The sequence below is a fragment of the Panulirus ornatus genome, chromosome 59, assembly GCF_036320965.1.
Source record: "Panulirus ornatus isolate Po-2019 chromosome 59, ASM3632096v1, whole genome shotgun sequence".
NCBI lineage: Eukaryota > Metazoa > Arthropoda > Malacostraca > Decapoda > Palinuridae > Panulirus > Panulirus ornatus.
Window position 1 is genome coordinate 720,728 of NC_092282.1, and position 14,658 is coordinate 735,385.

At 41.1% G+C, this 14,658-nt stretch overlaps 3 protein-coding genes across 7 annotated transcripts in view; 2 read left to right on the forward strand and 1 right to left on the reverse strand.

Moving 5' to 3' along the window:
• LOC139767180 (actin, muscle-like) overlaps positions 1-14,658 on the reverse strand; it is a 110,213-nt gene that overhangs the window by 74,499 nt on the left and 21,056 nt on the right. The gene's annotated exons all lie outside the window — the stretch shown is intronic.
• Positions 1-14,658, forward strand: part of LOC139767168 (actin-3, muscle-specific-like) — a 208,480-nt gene that overhangs the window by 73,511 nt on the left and 120,311 nt on the right. The window lies entirely within an intron of this gene.
• Positions 4,524-7,842, forward strand: LOC139767072 (actin-3, muscle-specific-like). The gene is made up of 2 exons (XM_071696038.1): positions 4,524-4,651; positions 6,560-7,842. The coding sequence occupies exon 2, from the start codon at positions 6,578-6,580 to the stop codon at positions 7,706-7,708; it is 1,131 nt and encodes a 376-aa protein (XP_071552139.1). The 5' UTR covers positions 4,524-4,651; positions 6,560-6,577; the 3' UTR covers positions 7,709-7,842.

Consider the following 14,658-nt stretch of genomic DNA (forward strand, 5'->3'; position numbering starts at 1 on the left):
CTGCTAACTCGGAGCGATATCATAATATATAACGCTGCTATCTTGGAGCCACATGAGAACATACGGCCCTGCTATCCAGTAATTGCACGAGACCATAAGACCCTGTTATCATGCAGCAGCATCCTGGCGCTATCCTGGCGCAATATTAGACCATAATGAAGCATGAAGACCATGCTCCCTCACTTCAGCAACATCTGCTCTACCTCAGTACTTCTTGTATTTCAAATAAATTTCTTTTTTGATACATCTGTCGCCAAGATTATCAAATTCCCATATCGAGATGGCTAAAATATCAGACTACATTAACGACATAGCTACTCTGAGTAGCTTTTAATCATTGTTGATTGTATGTAAAGCAAGGGTGACGTACCTAGAAGATGAATGCAAAATTCAGCACTACAGATCAGCAAAGACATACAACATTTCAAATCAAGGATATGTGGATCGTTTTTCAATTCAACGGCAAATGCATGTGTTGGTTCAGCTGTATACTGGTGTGCATCTCTCATTTTGTACAGCTGAGGTACTCATTTCCTATCCTACAGTCTGGTAAAAGGTTCATCGACGTCCAAATCTACGTTGGCAGACTTAACACTTCTACTTCAAGAAGTTAAATCAATTCACTTAGAAAAAAGTTTATATATATATATATATATATATATATATATATATATATATATATATATATATATATATATATATATATATATATATATCATATATTATCATTATTATTATCATCATCATCATTATTATTATACTTTGTCGCTGTCTCCCGCGTTAGCGAGGTAGCGCAAGGAAACAGACGAAGAATGGCCCAACCCACCCACATACACATGCATATACATACACGTCCACACACGCACATATACATACCTATACATTTCAACGTATACATATATATACACATACACAGACATATACGTATATACACATGTACATATTCATACTTGCTGCCTTTATTCATTCCCGTCGCCACCCCGCCACACATGAAATGATACCCCCTACCCCACGAACGCGCACGAAGTAGCGCTAGGAAAAGACAACAAAGGCTACATTCGTTCATAGTCAGTCTCTAGCTGTCATGCACAATGCAACAAAACTACAGCTCCCTTTCCACATCCAGGCCCCACAGAACTTTCCATGGTTTACCCCAGACGCTTCTCATGGCATGGTTCAATCTATTGACAGCACGTCGAACCCGGTATACCACATCGTTCCAATGCACTCTATTCCTTGCACGCCTTTCACCCTCCTGCATGTTCAGGCCACGATTGCTCAAATTTTTTTTCACTCCATCCTGCCACCTCCAATTTGGTCTCCCACTTCTCCTCGTTCCCTCCACCTCCGACACATATATTTTCTCTGTCAATCTCTCCTCACTCATTCTCTCCATATGACCAAACCATTTCAATACACCTTCTTATGCTCTCTCAACCACACTTTTTATTACCACACATCTATCTTACCCTTTCATTACTTACTCGATCAACCACCTCACACTCATATTGTCCTCAAACATCTCATTTCCAGCACATCCACCCTCCTCCGCACAACCCTATCTATAGCCCACGTCTCGCAACCATATAACATTGTTGGAACCACTATTCCTTCAAACATACCCATTTTTGCTTTCCGAGATAATGTTTTCGCCTTCCACACATTCTTCAACGCTCCCAGAGCTTTCGCCCCCTCCCCCAACCTGTGACTCACTTCCACTTCCATGGTTCCATTCGCTGCCAAATCCACTCCCAGATATCTAAAAACACTCCACTTCACTTCCTCCAGTTTTTCTCCATTTAAACTTACTTCCTAATTGACTTGTCCCTCAACTCTACTGTACCTAATAACCTTGCTCTTATTCACAGTTATTCAGCTTTCTTCTTTCATACACTTTACCAAACTCAGTCACCAGCTTCTGCAGTTTCTCACCAGAATCAGCCACTAGCGCTGTATCATCAGCGAACAACAACTGACTCACTTCCCAAGCCCTCTCATCCACAACAGACTGCATACTTGCCCCTCTCTTCAAAACTCTTGCATTCATCTCCCTAACAACCCCATCCATAAACAAATTAAACAACCATGGAGACATCACACACCCCTGCCGCAAACCGACATTCACTGAAAACCACTCACTTTCCTCTCTTCCTACTCGTACACCCGACTTATCCTCGATAAAATCTTTCACTACTTCCAGCAACTTACCTCCCACACCATATATTCTTAATACCTTCCACAGAGCATCTCTATCAGCTCTATCATATGCCGTCTCCAGATCCATAAATGCTACATACACAGCCCTTTGTTTTTCTAGGTATTTCTCACATACATTCTTCAAAGCAAACACCTGATCCACACATCCTCTAACACTTCTGAAACCACACTGCTCTTCCCTTATCTGGTATATATATATATATATATATATATATATATATATATATATATATATATATATATATATATATATACATATATATATATTTCTTTTTCTTTCATACTATTCGCCATTTCCCGCCTCAGCGAGGTAGCATTAAGAACAGAGGACTGGGCCTCTGAGGGAATATCCTCACCCGGCCCCCTTCTCTGTTCCTTCCTTTGGGGAAAAAAAAAATGAGAGGGGAAGATTTCCAGCCCCCCGCTCCCTTCCCTTTTAGTCGCCTTCTACGACACGCAGGGAATACGTGCGAAGTATTCTTTCTCCCCTATCCCCAGGAAGCGGAAGTGGATCATAGGGTGGGGGAGGGGGGCGAAAATTCTGGGAGCCTTGAAGAATGTGTGGAAGTCGAGAACATTATCTCGGAAAGCAAAAATGGGTATGTTTGAAGGAATAGTGGTTCCAACAATGTTGTATGGTTGCGAGGCGTGGGCTATGGATAGAGTTGTGCGCAGGAGGATGGATGTGCTGGAAATGAGATGTTTGAGGACAATGTGTGGTGTGAGGTGGTTTGATCGAGTAAGTAACGTAAGGGTAAGAGAGATGTGTGGAAATAAAAAGAGCGTGGTTGAGAGAGCAGAAAAGGGTGTTTTGAAATGGTTTGGGCACATGGAGAGAATGAGTGAGGAAAGATTGACCAAGAGGATATATGTGTCGGAGGTGGAGGGAACGAGGAGAAGAGGGAGACCAAATTGGAGGTGGAAAGATGGAGTGAAAAAGATTTTGTGTGATCGGGGCCTGAACATGCAGGAGGGTGAAAGGAGGGCAAGGAATAGAGTGAATTGGAGCGATGTGGTATACCGGGGTTGACGTGCTGTTAGTGGATTGAATCAGGGCATGTGAAGCGTCTGGGGTAAACCATGGAAAGCTGTGTAGGTATGTATATTTGCGTGTGTGGACGTAGGTATATACCTGTGTATGGGGGTGGGTTGGGCCATTTCTTTCGTCTGTTTCCTTGCGCTACCTCGCTAACGCGGGAGACAGCGAAAAAAAAAAAAAAAAAAAATATATATATATATATATATATATATATATATATATATATATATATATATATATATATATATATTCTGACAGAACATCGGCAAAAAATTCTCCAGTTATGGCCATATCGGATCATAAGGAAAAATAGTTTGTAAACAAGACTGTGGAATTAATTTAAGACACTACGGCTTGCCAGACCTGACTGTATTGGTTGTAAGATTAGAGGAAGAAAGAGAGATAAAAGAAGGATAAGAATTCCAACAAGAAAGGAGATATCATAACGATCGCTCCTCGGATGGTGATCATCCGGTTTATGTCTTAGTTCTAAGAACTAGAAATCTTGGACGCCACTTGTCTGTGAGTTGGAAGGCAGTTCGTTGAGCATGAAGGTGCCAGGTTATCGAGGCAGTGACCAACCCTCAACACACCATAGCCGTGCTGCCAGCTCTGCCCGACCCCAAGATAGCACCACAGTCTCCACCACCCAGAGAGTCAACCACCTGGTACCACCACCCACGCATCGGTAATCCCACTCCACAGTCTCCACCACCCAGAGAGTCCACCACCACCACCACCCACGCATCGGTAATCCCACTCCACAGTATGGAATCTGTTTCTTATTTATGCAACTCATCTGACGCATAAACCAGAAAGAAAGAGATGATGAAACGATATAGAGGGCGGGGCATCACTTGATGAAGCGAAGGGAATGAAAGCAGGATAGATACCTGTGTGTATATTGACAACACTGACAACGTCCCTGAACCCACAAGAAATGACAGATCCGGGCGGGACCCACCTATATAACCCCGGTAGTTCCACCATATTTCGTCAGAGCCACACCCTGCATGACTCACTGCTTTAGCAAGTCCATAAACGTCGATGTTACGTGAAATTTGCTTATAAAATGGATTCTGCACCATCACCGAATGACGCAGAAGCACGTCTTGATCAAGAATTGGGGAAATTTTGTATCGAATGTATGTTAGGTCAACCTCTGGCCATACGTATTTATATGGAAGTGTGACAGATACGCCTCCCACCCACGCACCTGTTGGGAAAATATCTGCCTAATACGACAACTGTAGCCATTACTTAGTCTAGCGGATGTGTGAGAAGTGAAAGGTGGGTATATAAAGAGGCACGGAAAGACTCCAGCTCTTAGTGCACTCCAGGCTGAGGCTACGGCAAGGGTTACCTGCGTGGCTGTGTCAAGTGGCTCAGGGATAGGTTAGTACGGACTCCAGGTGGCTAACAGGTGTCAGTGTGGCACACGAATAGGGTAGGTGGCCAGCAGGTGTCAGTGTGGCACACGAATAGGTTAGGTGGCCAACAGGTGTCAGTGTGGCACACGAATAGGTTAGGTGGCCAGCAGGTGTCGGCCTCGTGTGAGCATAGTCTCACGCTGACCTCGCATCATGTTACAGTGTCAACCATGATCATGTAAGACAATGATACAGCAATGTGATGGCCAGTTGGTTCTAGTGTGATGGCACGTTGGTTCTAGTGTGATGGCACGTTGGTTCTAGTGTGATGGCACGTTGGTTCTAGTGTGATGGCACGTTGGTTCCAGTGTGATGGCACGTTGGTTCCAGCGTGATGAAAAGTTTGTAAGTGGGTTGGGAAGACAGCGCGAGATACAACACTACTTGTTACATGTGACAGCTAAAGCACTTCCTACTCGGGCCACATACACTAACACTCGCAAATACCATGTTGGGTTTGTCTTGCAATACTTCCACTTGGTAATGACTGACATTATACATGTTACTTACACTTGGTAATGACTGATATTATACATGTTACTTTCACTTGGTAATGACTAACATTATACATGTTACTTTCACTTGGTAATGACTGATATTATACATGTTACTTTCACTTGGTAATGACTAACATTATACATGTTACTTTCACTTGGTAATGACTGACATTATACATGTTACTTTCACTTGGTAATGACTGATATTATACATGTTACATTATAGATGTTACTGAGGTATAATGTGAGAGCCAGAAGTCCTGCAGCTCAATAGTGTTAACTGTGTCACACACATACCAGAAAGCCCGACACATTTCCTTAACCCCAGCACATACACAGTGATGTTAGTCTGTATATTAATAATGATAATGATAATAATGATAATAATAATAATAATAATAATAATGATAATAATAATGATAACAATAATAATAATAATAATAATAATAATAATAATAATAATAATAATAATTATAATAATAATAATAATAATAATAATAATAATAATAATAATAATAATGATAACAATAATAATAGCAATAACAATGCTAACAATAATAACAGTTAACAATAATTGTGATAAGTAATTATGATTAATTACGACAATGAACATCATCATAAGTATAATAATACGTAATTCTGTTCAGTAAAAATGGGTGACCATAAAATGGGTGACCATAAAATGAAACAATTAATATTTGTGTGTTACCAGGAGAGAGTTTTTCATAGATGATGTCTCGTCTCTAAACCTTGCACAAACATACACCATTCTTAACTTTACGTGTAAAGCTTACGCCACTGTGCATGCGTGTGTGTGTGTATGTGTGTTTAATAGAAGCTGAAAGGAGAAGTTTAAGAAAAACAAGATTTTTAACTAAGTAGCTCCATATTTACATTCATATTCCCTTCTGTGTCGTGGGAAAGTTATATCATAGCACTTTTTGTACTGATTTAACATGCAGATGAATAACATAAAAATGGAGCTGTTGTGCTTTACGAAACAGAAAAGATAATCAACAACATATCAGAGGATTCTGAGGAAGGAATCACACGGCAAACGTCACTAAATACCAGGTTCACAGAAATAATGAAGAACTTAATATTCATGACAGTTCTTAGTCGGCGTTAAGACATAGTAATAACATTTAATTGATATATATATATATATATATATATATATATATATATATATATATATATATATATATATATATATATATATACTGATAAAACAAAAGTTCCTTGTCAAAGATTTGATTTGTGAAGGAAGGTTCAACTAGCACAGTGATCATAATCCAATATCATGTCAATAATGCACAACCTAACCATACTGATGTTGATGAAACAACGTCTTTCACTTTTCTCTATCTTCACAGTAGAGGTACCAGGCAGCCATGTGCGACGAGGAAGTAACACCCCTGGTTGTGGACAATGGCTCTGGGATGGTCAAGGCCGGCTTCGCCGGTGATGACGCTCCCCGCGCCGTATTCCCCTCCATCGTCGGCCGTCCTCGTCACCAGGGTGTCATGGTCGGTATGGGTCAGAAGGACGCCTACGTCGGTGATGAGGCCCAGAGCAAGCGAGGTATCCTGACTCTCAAGTACCCCATCGAGCACGGCATCATCACCAACTGGGACGACATGGAGAAGATCTGGCATCACTCCTTCTACAACGAACTCAGAGTTGCTCCTGAGGAGTCCCCTGTCCTCCTCACTGAGGCTCCCCTCAACCCTAAGGCCAACCGTGAGAAGATGACCCAGATCATGTTTGAGACATTCAACACCCCAGCCATGTACGTGGCCATCCAGGCCGTGCTGTCCCTCTACGCCTCCGGTCGTACCACAGGTATCGTGCTGGACTCTGGTGATGGAGTCACTCACACTGTTCCTATCTGGGAAGGTTATGCTCTTCCTCACGCCATCCTTCGTCTTGACCTGGCTGGCCGTGACTTGACTGCTTACCTCATGAAGATCATGACTGAGCGTGGCTACTCCTTCACCACCACCGCTGAACGAGAAATTGTCCGGGATATTAAAGAGAAACTTTGTTACGTTGCTCTAGATTTCGAGAGCGAAATGAAAATTTCTGCCGCGTCCTCATCCCTTGAGAAGTCCTACGAACTTCCCGACGGTCAGGTCATCACCATCGGCAACGAACGTTTCCGTTGCCCCGAGTCCCTCTTCCAGCCTTCCTTCCTGGGTATGGAATCTGTTGGTATCCATGAGACCGTCTACAACTCCATCATGAGGTGCGACATTGATATCAGGAAGGACCTGTTCGCCAACAACGTTTTGTCTGGTGGTACCACCATGTACCCTGGTATTGCTGACCGCATGCAGAAGGAAATCACAGCTCTGGCTCCCTCCACCATCAAGATCAAGATCATTGCTCCTCCCGAGCGTAAGTACTCCGTCTGGATCGGTGGCTCCATCCTGGCCTCTCTGTCCACCTTCCAGTCCATGTGGATCACCAAGGAGGAGTACGACGAGTCCGGCCCCGGCATAGTCCATCGCAAGTGCTTCTAAGAAATACACTTCGCCGACACCTATACATCGATGACACTTTGCCAGAACTGTAATCCATTATTGTTCATCAGCCTCATCTACCAGCAAAAATTATTCATATTTTGTACATGAGTTAATAAAATATTGTATATGAACAAGTTGTGTTAATGTTACTCTTGTATTTTCGGTACATCATATTTTGCTTTCATAATTATGTTCCTCTCGTAACTATCTTGCTTTCACTACCACCTTGATCTCATAAGATAGAGTATTTCCTCAAGCATCATCAAACAGACTTATATCTATCATCATTACACTAGAAATTGATATTTTTAGTTCATAATTCACAAAACGGAAAATTATTTGGAAAATTAAGACCATTTATTCTCTCTCTCTCTCTCTCTCTCTCTTCTTTTTGAGCGGAATTGAAGTATATCTTTTTTTGTGCTCCACAGGAAAAGTCTGAATATATTTGGCGTGTGAATATGGCGTAAGACTACAGACTGGATGTATTATGAGCACTCAGTACTTCCTGAAGCATCGGATGTTTGAGGACACTGGCTAGATGGTTAGATTCCTAGGCATATAAGTGCAGGACGGGTTATGTATTACTAAGGAAGGGTGTGATGTTTGTGTGACAGTAAACAGATCCGCTTCAGGTGTGACAAGGAACAGACAAGATCTAGTTATAACTCTAGATGCATGGGCTATATGTGTGACGAATGGTCTGCGTGTCTGACAGTGAACGGATGGGCTATATGTGTGAGAGGATGTAGAGGCTTTATGTGTGAGGTTGATGACCTGTATGTGTGAGGATGATGGACTGCATGTTTTCTCTTTAAGGTTTGTCTAATGTTCCACAGTCTCTCAACCATAGCTTCTGTTGATGGTCCTCTTCACCCCAGCATCTGCTTACTATTCCTTCCTACATAATCGTCTGTTAATTATTCCTCTCCACACTAGCTTCAGTTTCCTCGTCCTCTCTATTCCTGCTTCTGTTTCCTTGTCCTTTCCACCCTAACTGAGATAATCTCCGTGAACCAAATTAGTTAATCGCGATAGGATCGCCTCTTTGCTCTTCAGTTTTGAAGAAAGATAATTATCATCATGGAAACATACTAATGTAAATTATTATTCATGTAAGAGATCAGTAACATAAATCCAGAACAAGATAGCTGCCAGGAGTGATCCTTGTGTAACTACTGGTGACTTACTCCAATGAATATTAACTTTACAACTTTAGGAACTCTTCCATGCGGCTCCTAGTTTCGAAGTTGTCTTCCAAGCAGGAGCAGGGAAGGGCTGGACTCCTTTCCAGTGAGGAGTTCGGTAACAAACCACATTCACACACCATCCCCTAATTGCGTTCTCATCACTTCGAGTTAAATCTTTCCAGATTCACCTTCCCTTCTACCTAATGATCTCAGTCTACTTTCTCATTTACAATAATGAAATATGCAGCGTCCTATAATATACTCAGCAAAATCCTAGATGATATTGTGCAACACACCCATGTCTCTTGTCTCCATCATATTAGTGACGTTTAAAGAATATTCTCAGGTTACTAACACATTTCATGTGGTAATGTATTTCATTTTTCGTATATTGTGTCTAACATGTGCCATACTGCGCCAGTAAATGACACTGGCCTCAAAGTTAGCGTAGCACTTCGCTACCGGTGTACCGCTCGCGGCCACATCCCAGATGTGTCGTGATATTAACTTTGGTTAAGAAGCACTGGTGTAGAGAGGCATCTCGATCTTCCTTCTAGCAACAATATGTGCACACTCTCAGGACAGCTGCCACTGTGATCAACTGTATAAATAGGAACTTTAAAGACATAACAAACTCCGTCGGGCACACCGTACCCATGGGAATTATCTACTTGGTTCCGGGGAGGCTGGCAGCAACGGTAGGTGTGTGGGTGTGTGGGAGGCTGGCAGCAAGGGTAGGTGTGTGGGTGTGTGGGAGGCTGGCAGCAACGGTAGGTGTGTGGGTGTGTGGGAGGCTGGCAGCAAGGGTAGGTGTGTGGGTGTGTGGGAGGCTGGCAGCAACGGTAGGTGTGTGGGTGTGTGGGAGGCTGGCAGCAAGGGTAGGTGTGTGGGTGTGTGGGAGGCTGGCAGCAAGGGTAGGTGTGTGGGTGTGTGGGAGGCTGGCAGCAACGGTAGGTGTGTGGGTGTGTGGGAGGCTGGCAGCAAGGGTAGGTGTGTGGGTGTGTGGGAGGCTGGCAGCAACGGTAGGTGTGTGGGTGTGTGGGAGGCTGGCAGCAACGGTGTGTGTGTGTGTGTGTGTGTGTGTGTGTGTGTGTGTGTGTGTGTGTGTGTGTGTGTGTGTACATCAGTAAGTCTAAAAATATTTCACAGAATGCATAATGTGTGGCAAACGTTATCATACTAATGTCCAGGTCATCTCTTACATATGTGAACAAATGATACAAAATACTGCGTTAAAAGTTATATGTACATACATGGAAGCCGACATATATTTCAGATTAAAATACAAGCATCAAACAAACTGTATCATAGTTGAATGACTCACAGTTAAGATGTATCGTTGAGTCATGATATATAATGACCCACAGTTGACATGTAACAGTACATCATGACATAACACATAATCATTTTCTAAAGTTTATCAGAATTTTCAAGTCACATCCCAAGGCACAACTGGACCAAAATACATCTCTGATGATGACAATCCTCAGTAGACGTAATGGGTAATAACATTGCACTCTTCATGCGGTCAAGTCAGCAATACTAAGAGAAATTCATCATCATGAAATGACGGTATATGCAGCAGGCAACCAGTGTCCCTTCTTTCCTTCACTTGCGATGAAAATACGAACTCGCAATTTTCTATGTGTGTTTGAAATGTTCAAGAAGATTAATACTACAAAGGGACACTATTATTCTCTCTCTCTCTCTCTCTCTCTCTCTCTCTCTCTCTCTCTCTCTCTCTCTCTCTCTCTCTCTCTCTCTCTCTCTCTCCACCTACCTACCTACCTACCTACCTACCTACCTACCTACCTACCTACCTATATATATATATATATATATATATATATATATATATATATATATATATATATATATATATATATAGATTAGCCGAAATGGTAATCACAAAAATGTTTCCTAGTCGCAGCCATTTACGATGAAAAGATAGATACAGAATATTGGGGAAGAGAATACTGAATAAATCAATATGAGTTTCGCAAATGCTGTTACGCCTACAGATTTAATCCCATTCCTGGATGCATATGTTCAAATCATCAGTAAGAATCAACCAACACACATGTACGGAGGAATCCTGGACAGGTGTATAGGCTTTATCTTGTCATACACAACTCACAGTTCTGATATTGTTGATGATCTGACCACTCGTCAATAATGTTTACAATACATATCGCTAGTGTCAACTTAACCTGGTGTCAAACTGAGAACAAAAAGATTAATAGTGAATCAAGAACACAAAAATAGTTCATAGATTATATCTCAGACAGGTACAAAGATTATGAACCCAGAAATGTACAAGCTTTTAATGCTAATCTTGAAACTTCTTTAAACAACTTATTTACGCAGAGTGAGCTAACTTTAGAAAGCAGAAAGAATGCACCTCATAACAGGCTACATCAGTACCATAATGACCCCGAGCCGAAACAGCATAAATTTATAGTTAGGCAAATAGGTAAAGGTTATGGACTACTTCGAACATACAAAATGCTAAAACTGTCTCAAGCATCTCTTGCAGCAGCGAGAGAACGAACGACTGAACTCAGACAGAATGGCTGTGAACAGTTTGTCAGTGGACAAAATCAACACACTCCTTCAAGCTAAGCCTGGAAGGATATTAACGGAATCATTGGAAAGAAAAATTAACAAGCATCTCATCTCAACCCGCTGCAGAAGGCTAACGAATCAATCACTAAATGGGTTCATACTTCCAGCTACAGCAGCTGCCACCTGAGTCTAGGGGTGTTTTATATAAGAAATCCAAAGAAAAAGATCTTCCCCAGTTCAAGGTAAACCAATAACATGATGAATGTGATGTGTCATTCACTGAGTCTAAACTTGATGCAGCTCTAGCCAGGGGCAGGGGGTACGGTCCCTGGGGAAGATGGCATCACTTACGACATCATTAGACTGCCAAGATGTGGACCTGGTAATCCATTTTTAAAGCTGTATGAGTTATGCCACGGGTCATCTACCTACCTCATGGACCAACAGCCTCATTGTACCAATATGTAAACACAATCAACCTGATGAGCTGCCTTCGTAAAACTTTTGAGAGGATGTTGTTCAACAGACTACTACACAGAATCAATGAACATATGTCACCTAATATTAATGGTTTCACACATGGCAAAAGTGTGCACAAGTGCATCACTACTTTCCTAACAGTTCATGGGGACAGAAGGCATAAGGACACCACTTTCCTGACCTAAAAGGCTGCATTTGATATTGTCAATAGGCAATTTACCATATATGAGTTAGCAAAAGTGAATACAGGTGGCCGGCTTCTGAGCTGGATACTCGGCTATCTCCCTAACTGAAAGCCAGCTATGTTGTTTCAAGGCTACAAAATGAAGTTGAATACATGTTACTTGGCACTCTTCAAGGTGGAGTACTTGGCCCCACTTTGTTCAGCGTGCTAATAAATACATTACTGAAATCTATTCCACAGAAGTATCACTATTAGTTAAGCTGATGACATTCTTGTACATACCAAAACATATCGTGAAATGAAAATATTCTTAACAGCATACACATAGCCTGTGAAAGCCTTGTCTTCATCATATCTGCATTTAAAACTAAGTTCTTCAATAAACGATTTGGTAACGGCAGGAGTGGACCATCTAAGTTGACAATTGGTGGAAACACGATTGACTATGTCTTCCTTAAATATCTTGGCGTCCAGTCCCATGTGCTGCAGCTAGTGTGAAAAAAACTAAATCAACAATGGACAGATAGACTCAGAGTTCTTAGAGATGTTGCAGGGTACAATCCTAATTATGGTGGAAATATCAGAATTGTTAAAATTATTTACTTAGCTTATATCATATCACCAATAGATTACCACGCACCAGTATTGGTCCCACACAACAGCAAAGGTATCAACAGATTTGAAAAAATGCAAAACGAAGCCTTTAGAATCATACTTGGTTGCCTGAATTCCACTGAAGTACTCAACATGCAAAAAGAACTTGGTATTTCCAGCACTAAAGACAATACTTGAAATCAATCTTATGATACTATGGACTCAAACTTCTGCGTAGTGATCCGGATAGTGTTGTCTCTAAAGAATTATCAAACCATATATTCCGTGACACAAGTGAATCTAAATGGATCCAAATAACAGCCAACCACATGATAGTGTTTGAATAACATAATTTGTATAAGATTAGGAAGCAGCAGCATTTCCTGTCTCCCCGTCAGATGACTCACTTTGACGTCACTACACCTACTTATCCACCCAAGAATCTAATTACTTATATTCTTCACCTTCAACACTTAGCCAAGACCAGCGCTCTTGACCATAAACAGAAACTCCAGACTGACAATAACACAGACCAGTGCATCATCTATACTGACGGTTCTCACGACTCTGCCACTGGGAGGGCAGGCAGTTTTGCCATTGTGATCCAACCCAATGGCAATAGAGAAAATTACTAGAATAAACAATTGGGCATCTACTCTACAAACTGAACTGTTCGCCACACTTATCGCCCTAGAGCAGGTAGAAATCACTGTCACAGTTTAATTATCTCTAATTTTTTATCTTCACTACTTGCACTTAACACCGAAATCAGAAAGTAACATGCTGGTCTCTGAAGCCAGTCACAAATACTCAGACATTATTGCTCAAGGGTTTCAAATCAAATTTTTATAGATTCCCTCTCATATAGGCCTCTGTGAGCTTGACACAGCTGATGCTTTAGCCAAACTTGCACTCAATAAAAGTGATGTTAAAAACAACATTGGGCTGTCAATTAGAAGCCTCAAACTTGTATCTGGACGAGAACTAACTGAATTCTTTGAAGCATGAAGACGAGTTCAGATAAGTACAAGCAGAAACAATATTCATCACAGTGAAATGTGTAAAGTAAAACATGTAATGGAAATAAGTAATAAGAACAGCAGATTACGTGATAATGTAACTGCTAGACTAAGGCTAGGCTATAGGTACTGCTGGCGCTTTGGCTATCTTGAGATGTTAATCATGTGAATTGTAAAGTTTGTCGTTAAAGATTTGGGCACAAACTAGAACACTGTGTCTTAAAAAGTGACAAAACAGAGCCTTTTAGGGATAGATCTAAACAAACCATGTAAGAAATGTCGCAAGACCTTATTGTTAATAAACTGAAATTTTAAGTTTGTATGCACATTTTGCATGTAGTCGGTAAAACTTACCACATGACACTATGTAATGTATGTAATAACTTATCTAATATCATCCCACTAGGGTCTGACTTAGACCCTCTGTGACTACCGCTTACACGATAAGCATGAGGTGCACAATAAACCTGCCTGTCAGGTATACACCCGCTCCCAGCACCGTGGGAACACCCAGGAACACCTGTCATGGTATACACCCGCTCCCAGCACCGTGGGAACACCCAGGAACACCTGTCAGGTATACACCCACTTACAGCCCCATGCATCTTGGCCATACTTTTCCCAATCTTTATATATTTCGAAATATCATTGTTCATATATATCGAAATATATCATTTTTTGACTACTGAATATTTACTTATCAAAATATTTAGGTTACTCCTAAACAATACTGAAACAAAGCATCATATCTATATGTATGTAAACAATACTGAAACAAAGCATCATATCTATATGTATGTAAACAATACTGAAACAAAGCATCATATCTATATGTATGTAAACAATACTGAAACAAAGCATCATATCTATATGTATGTAAACAATACTGAAACAAAGCATCATATCTATATGTAT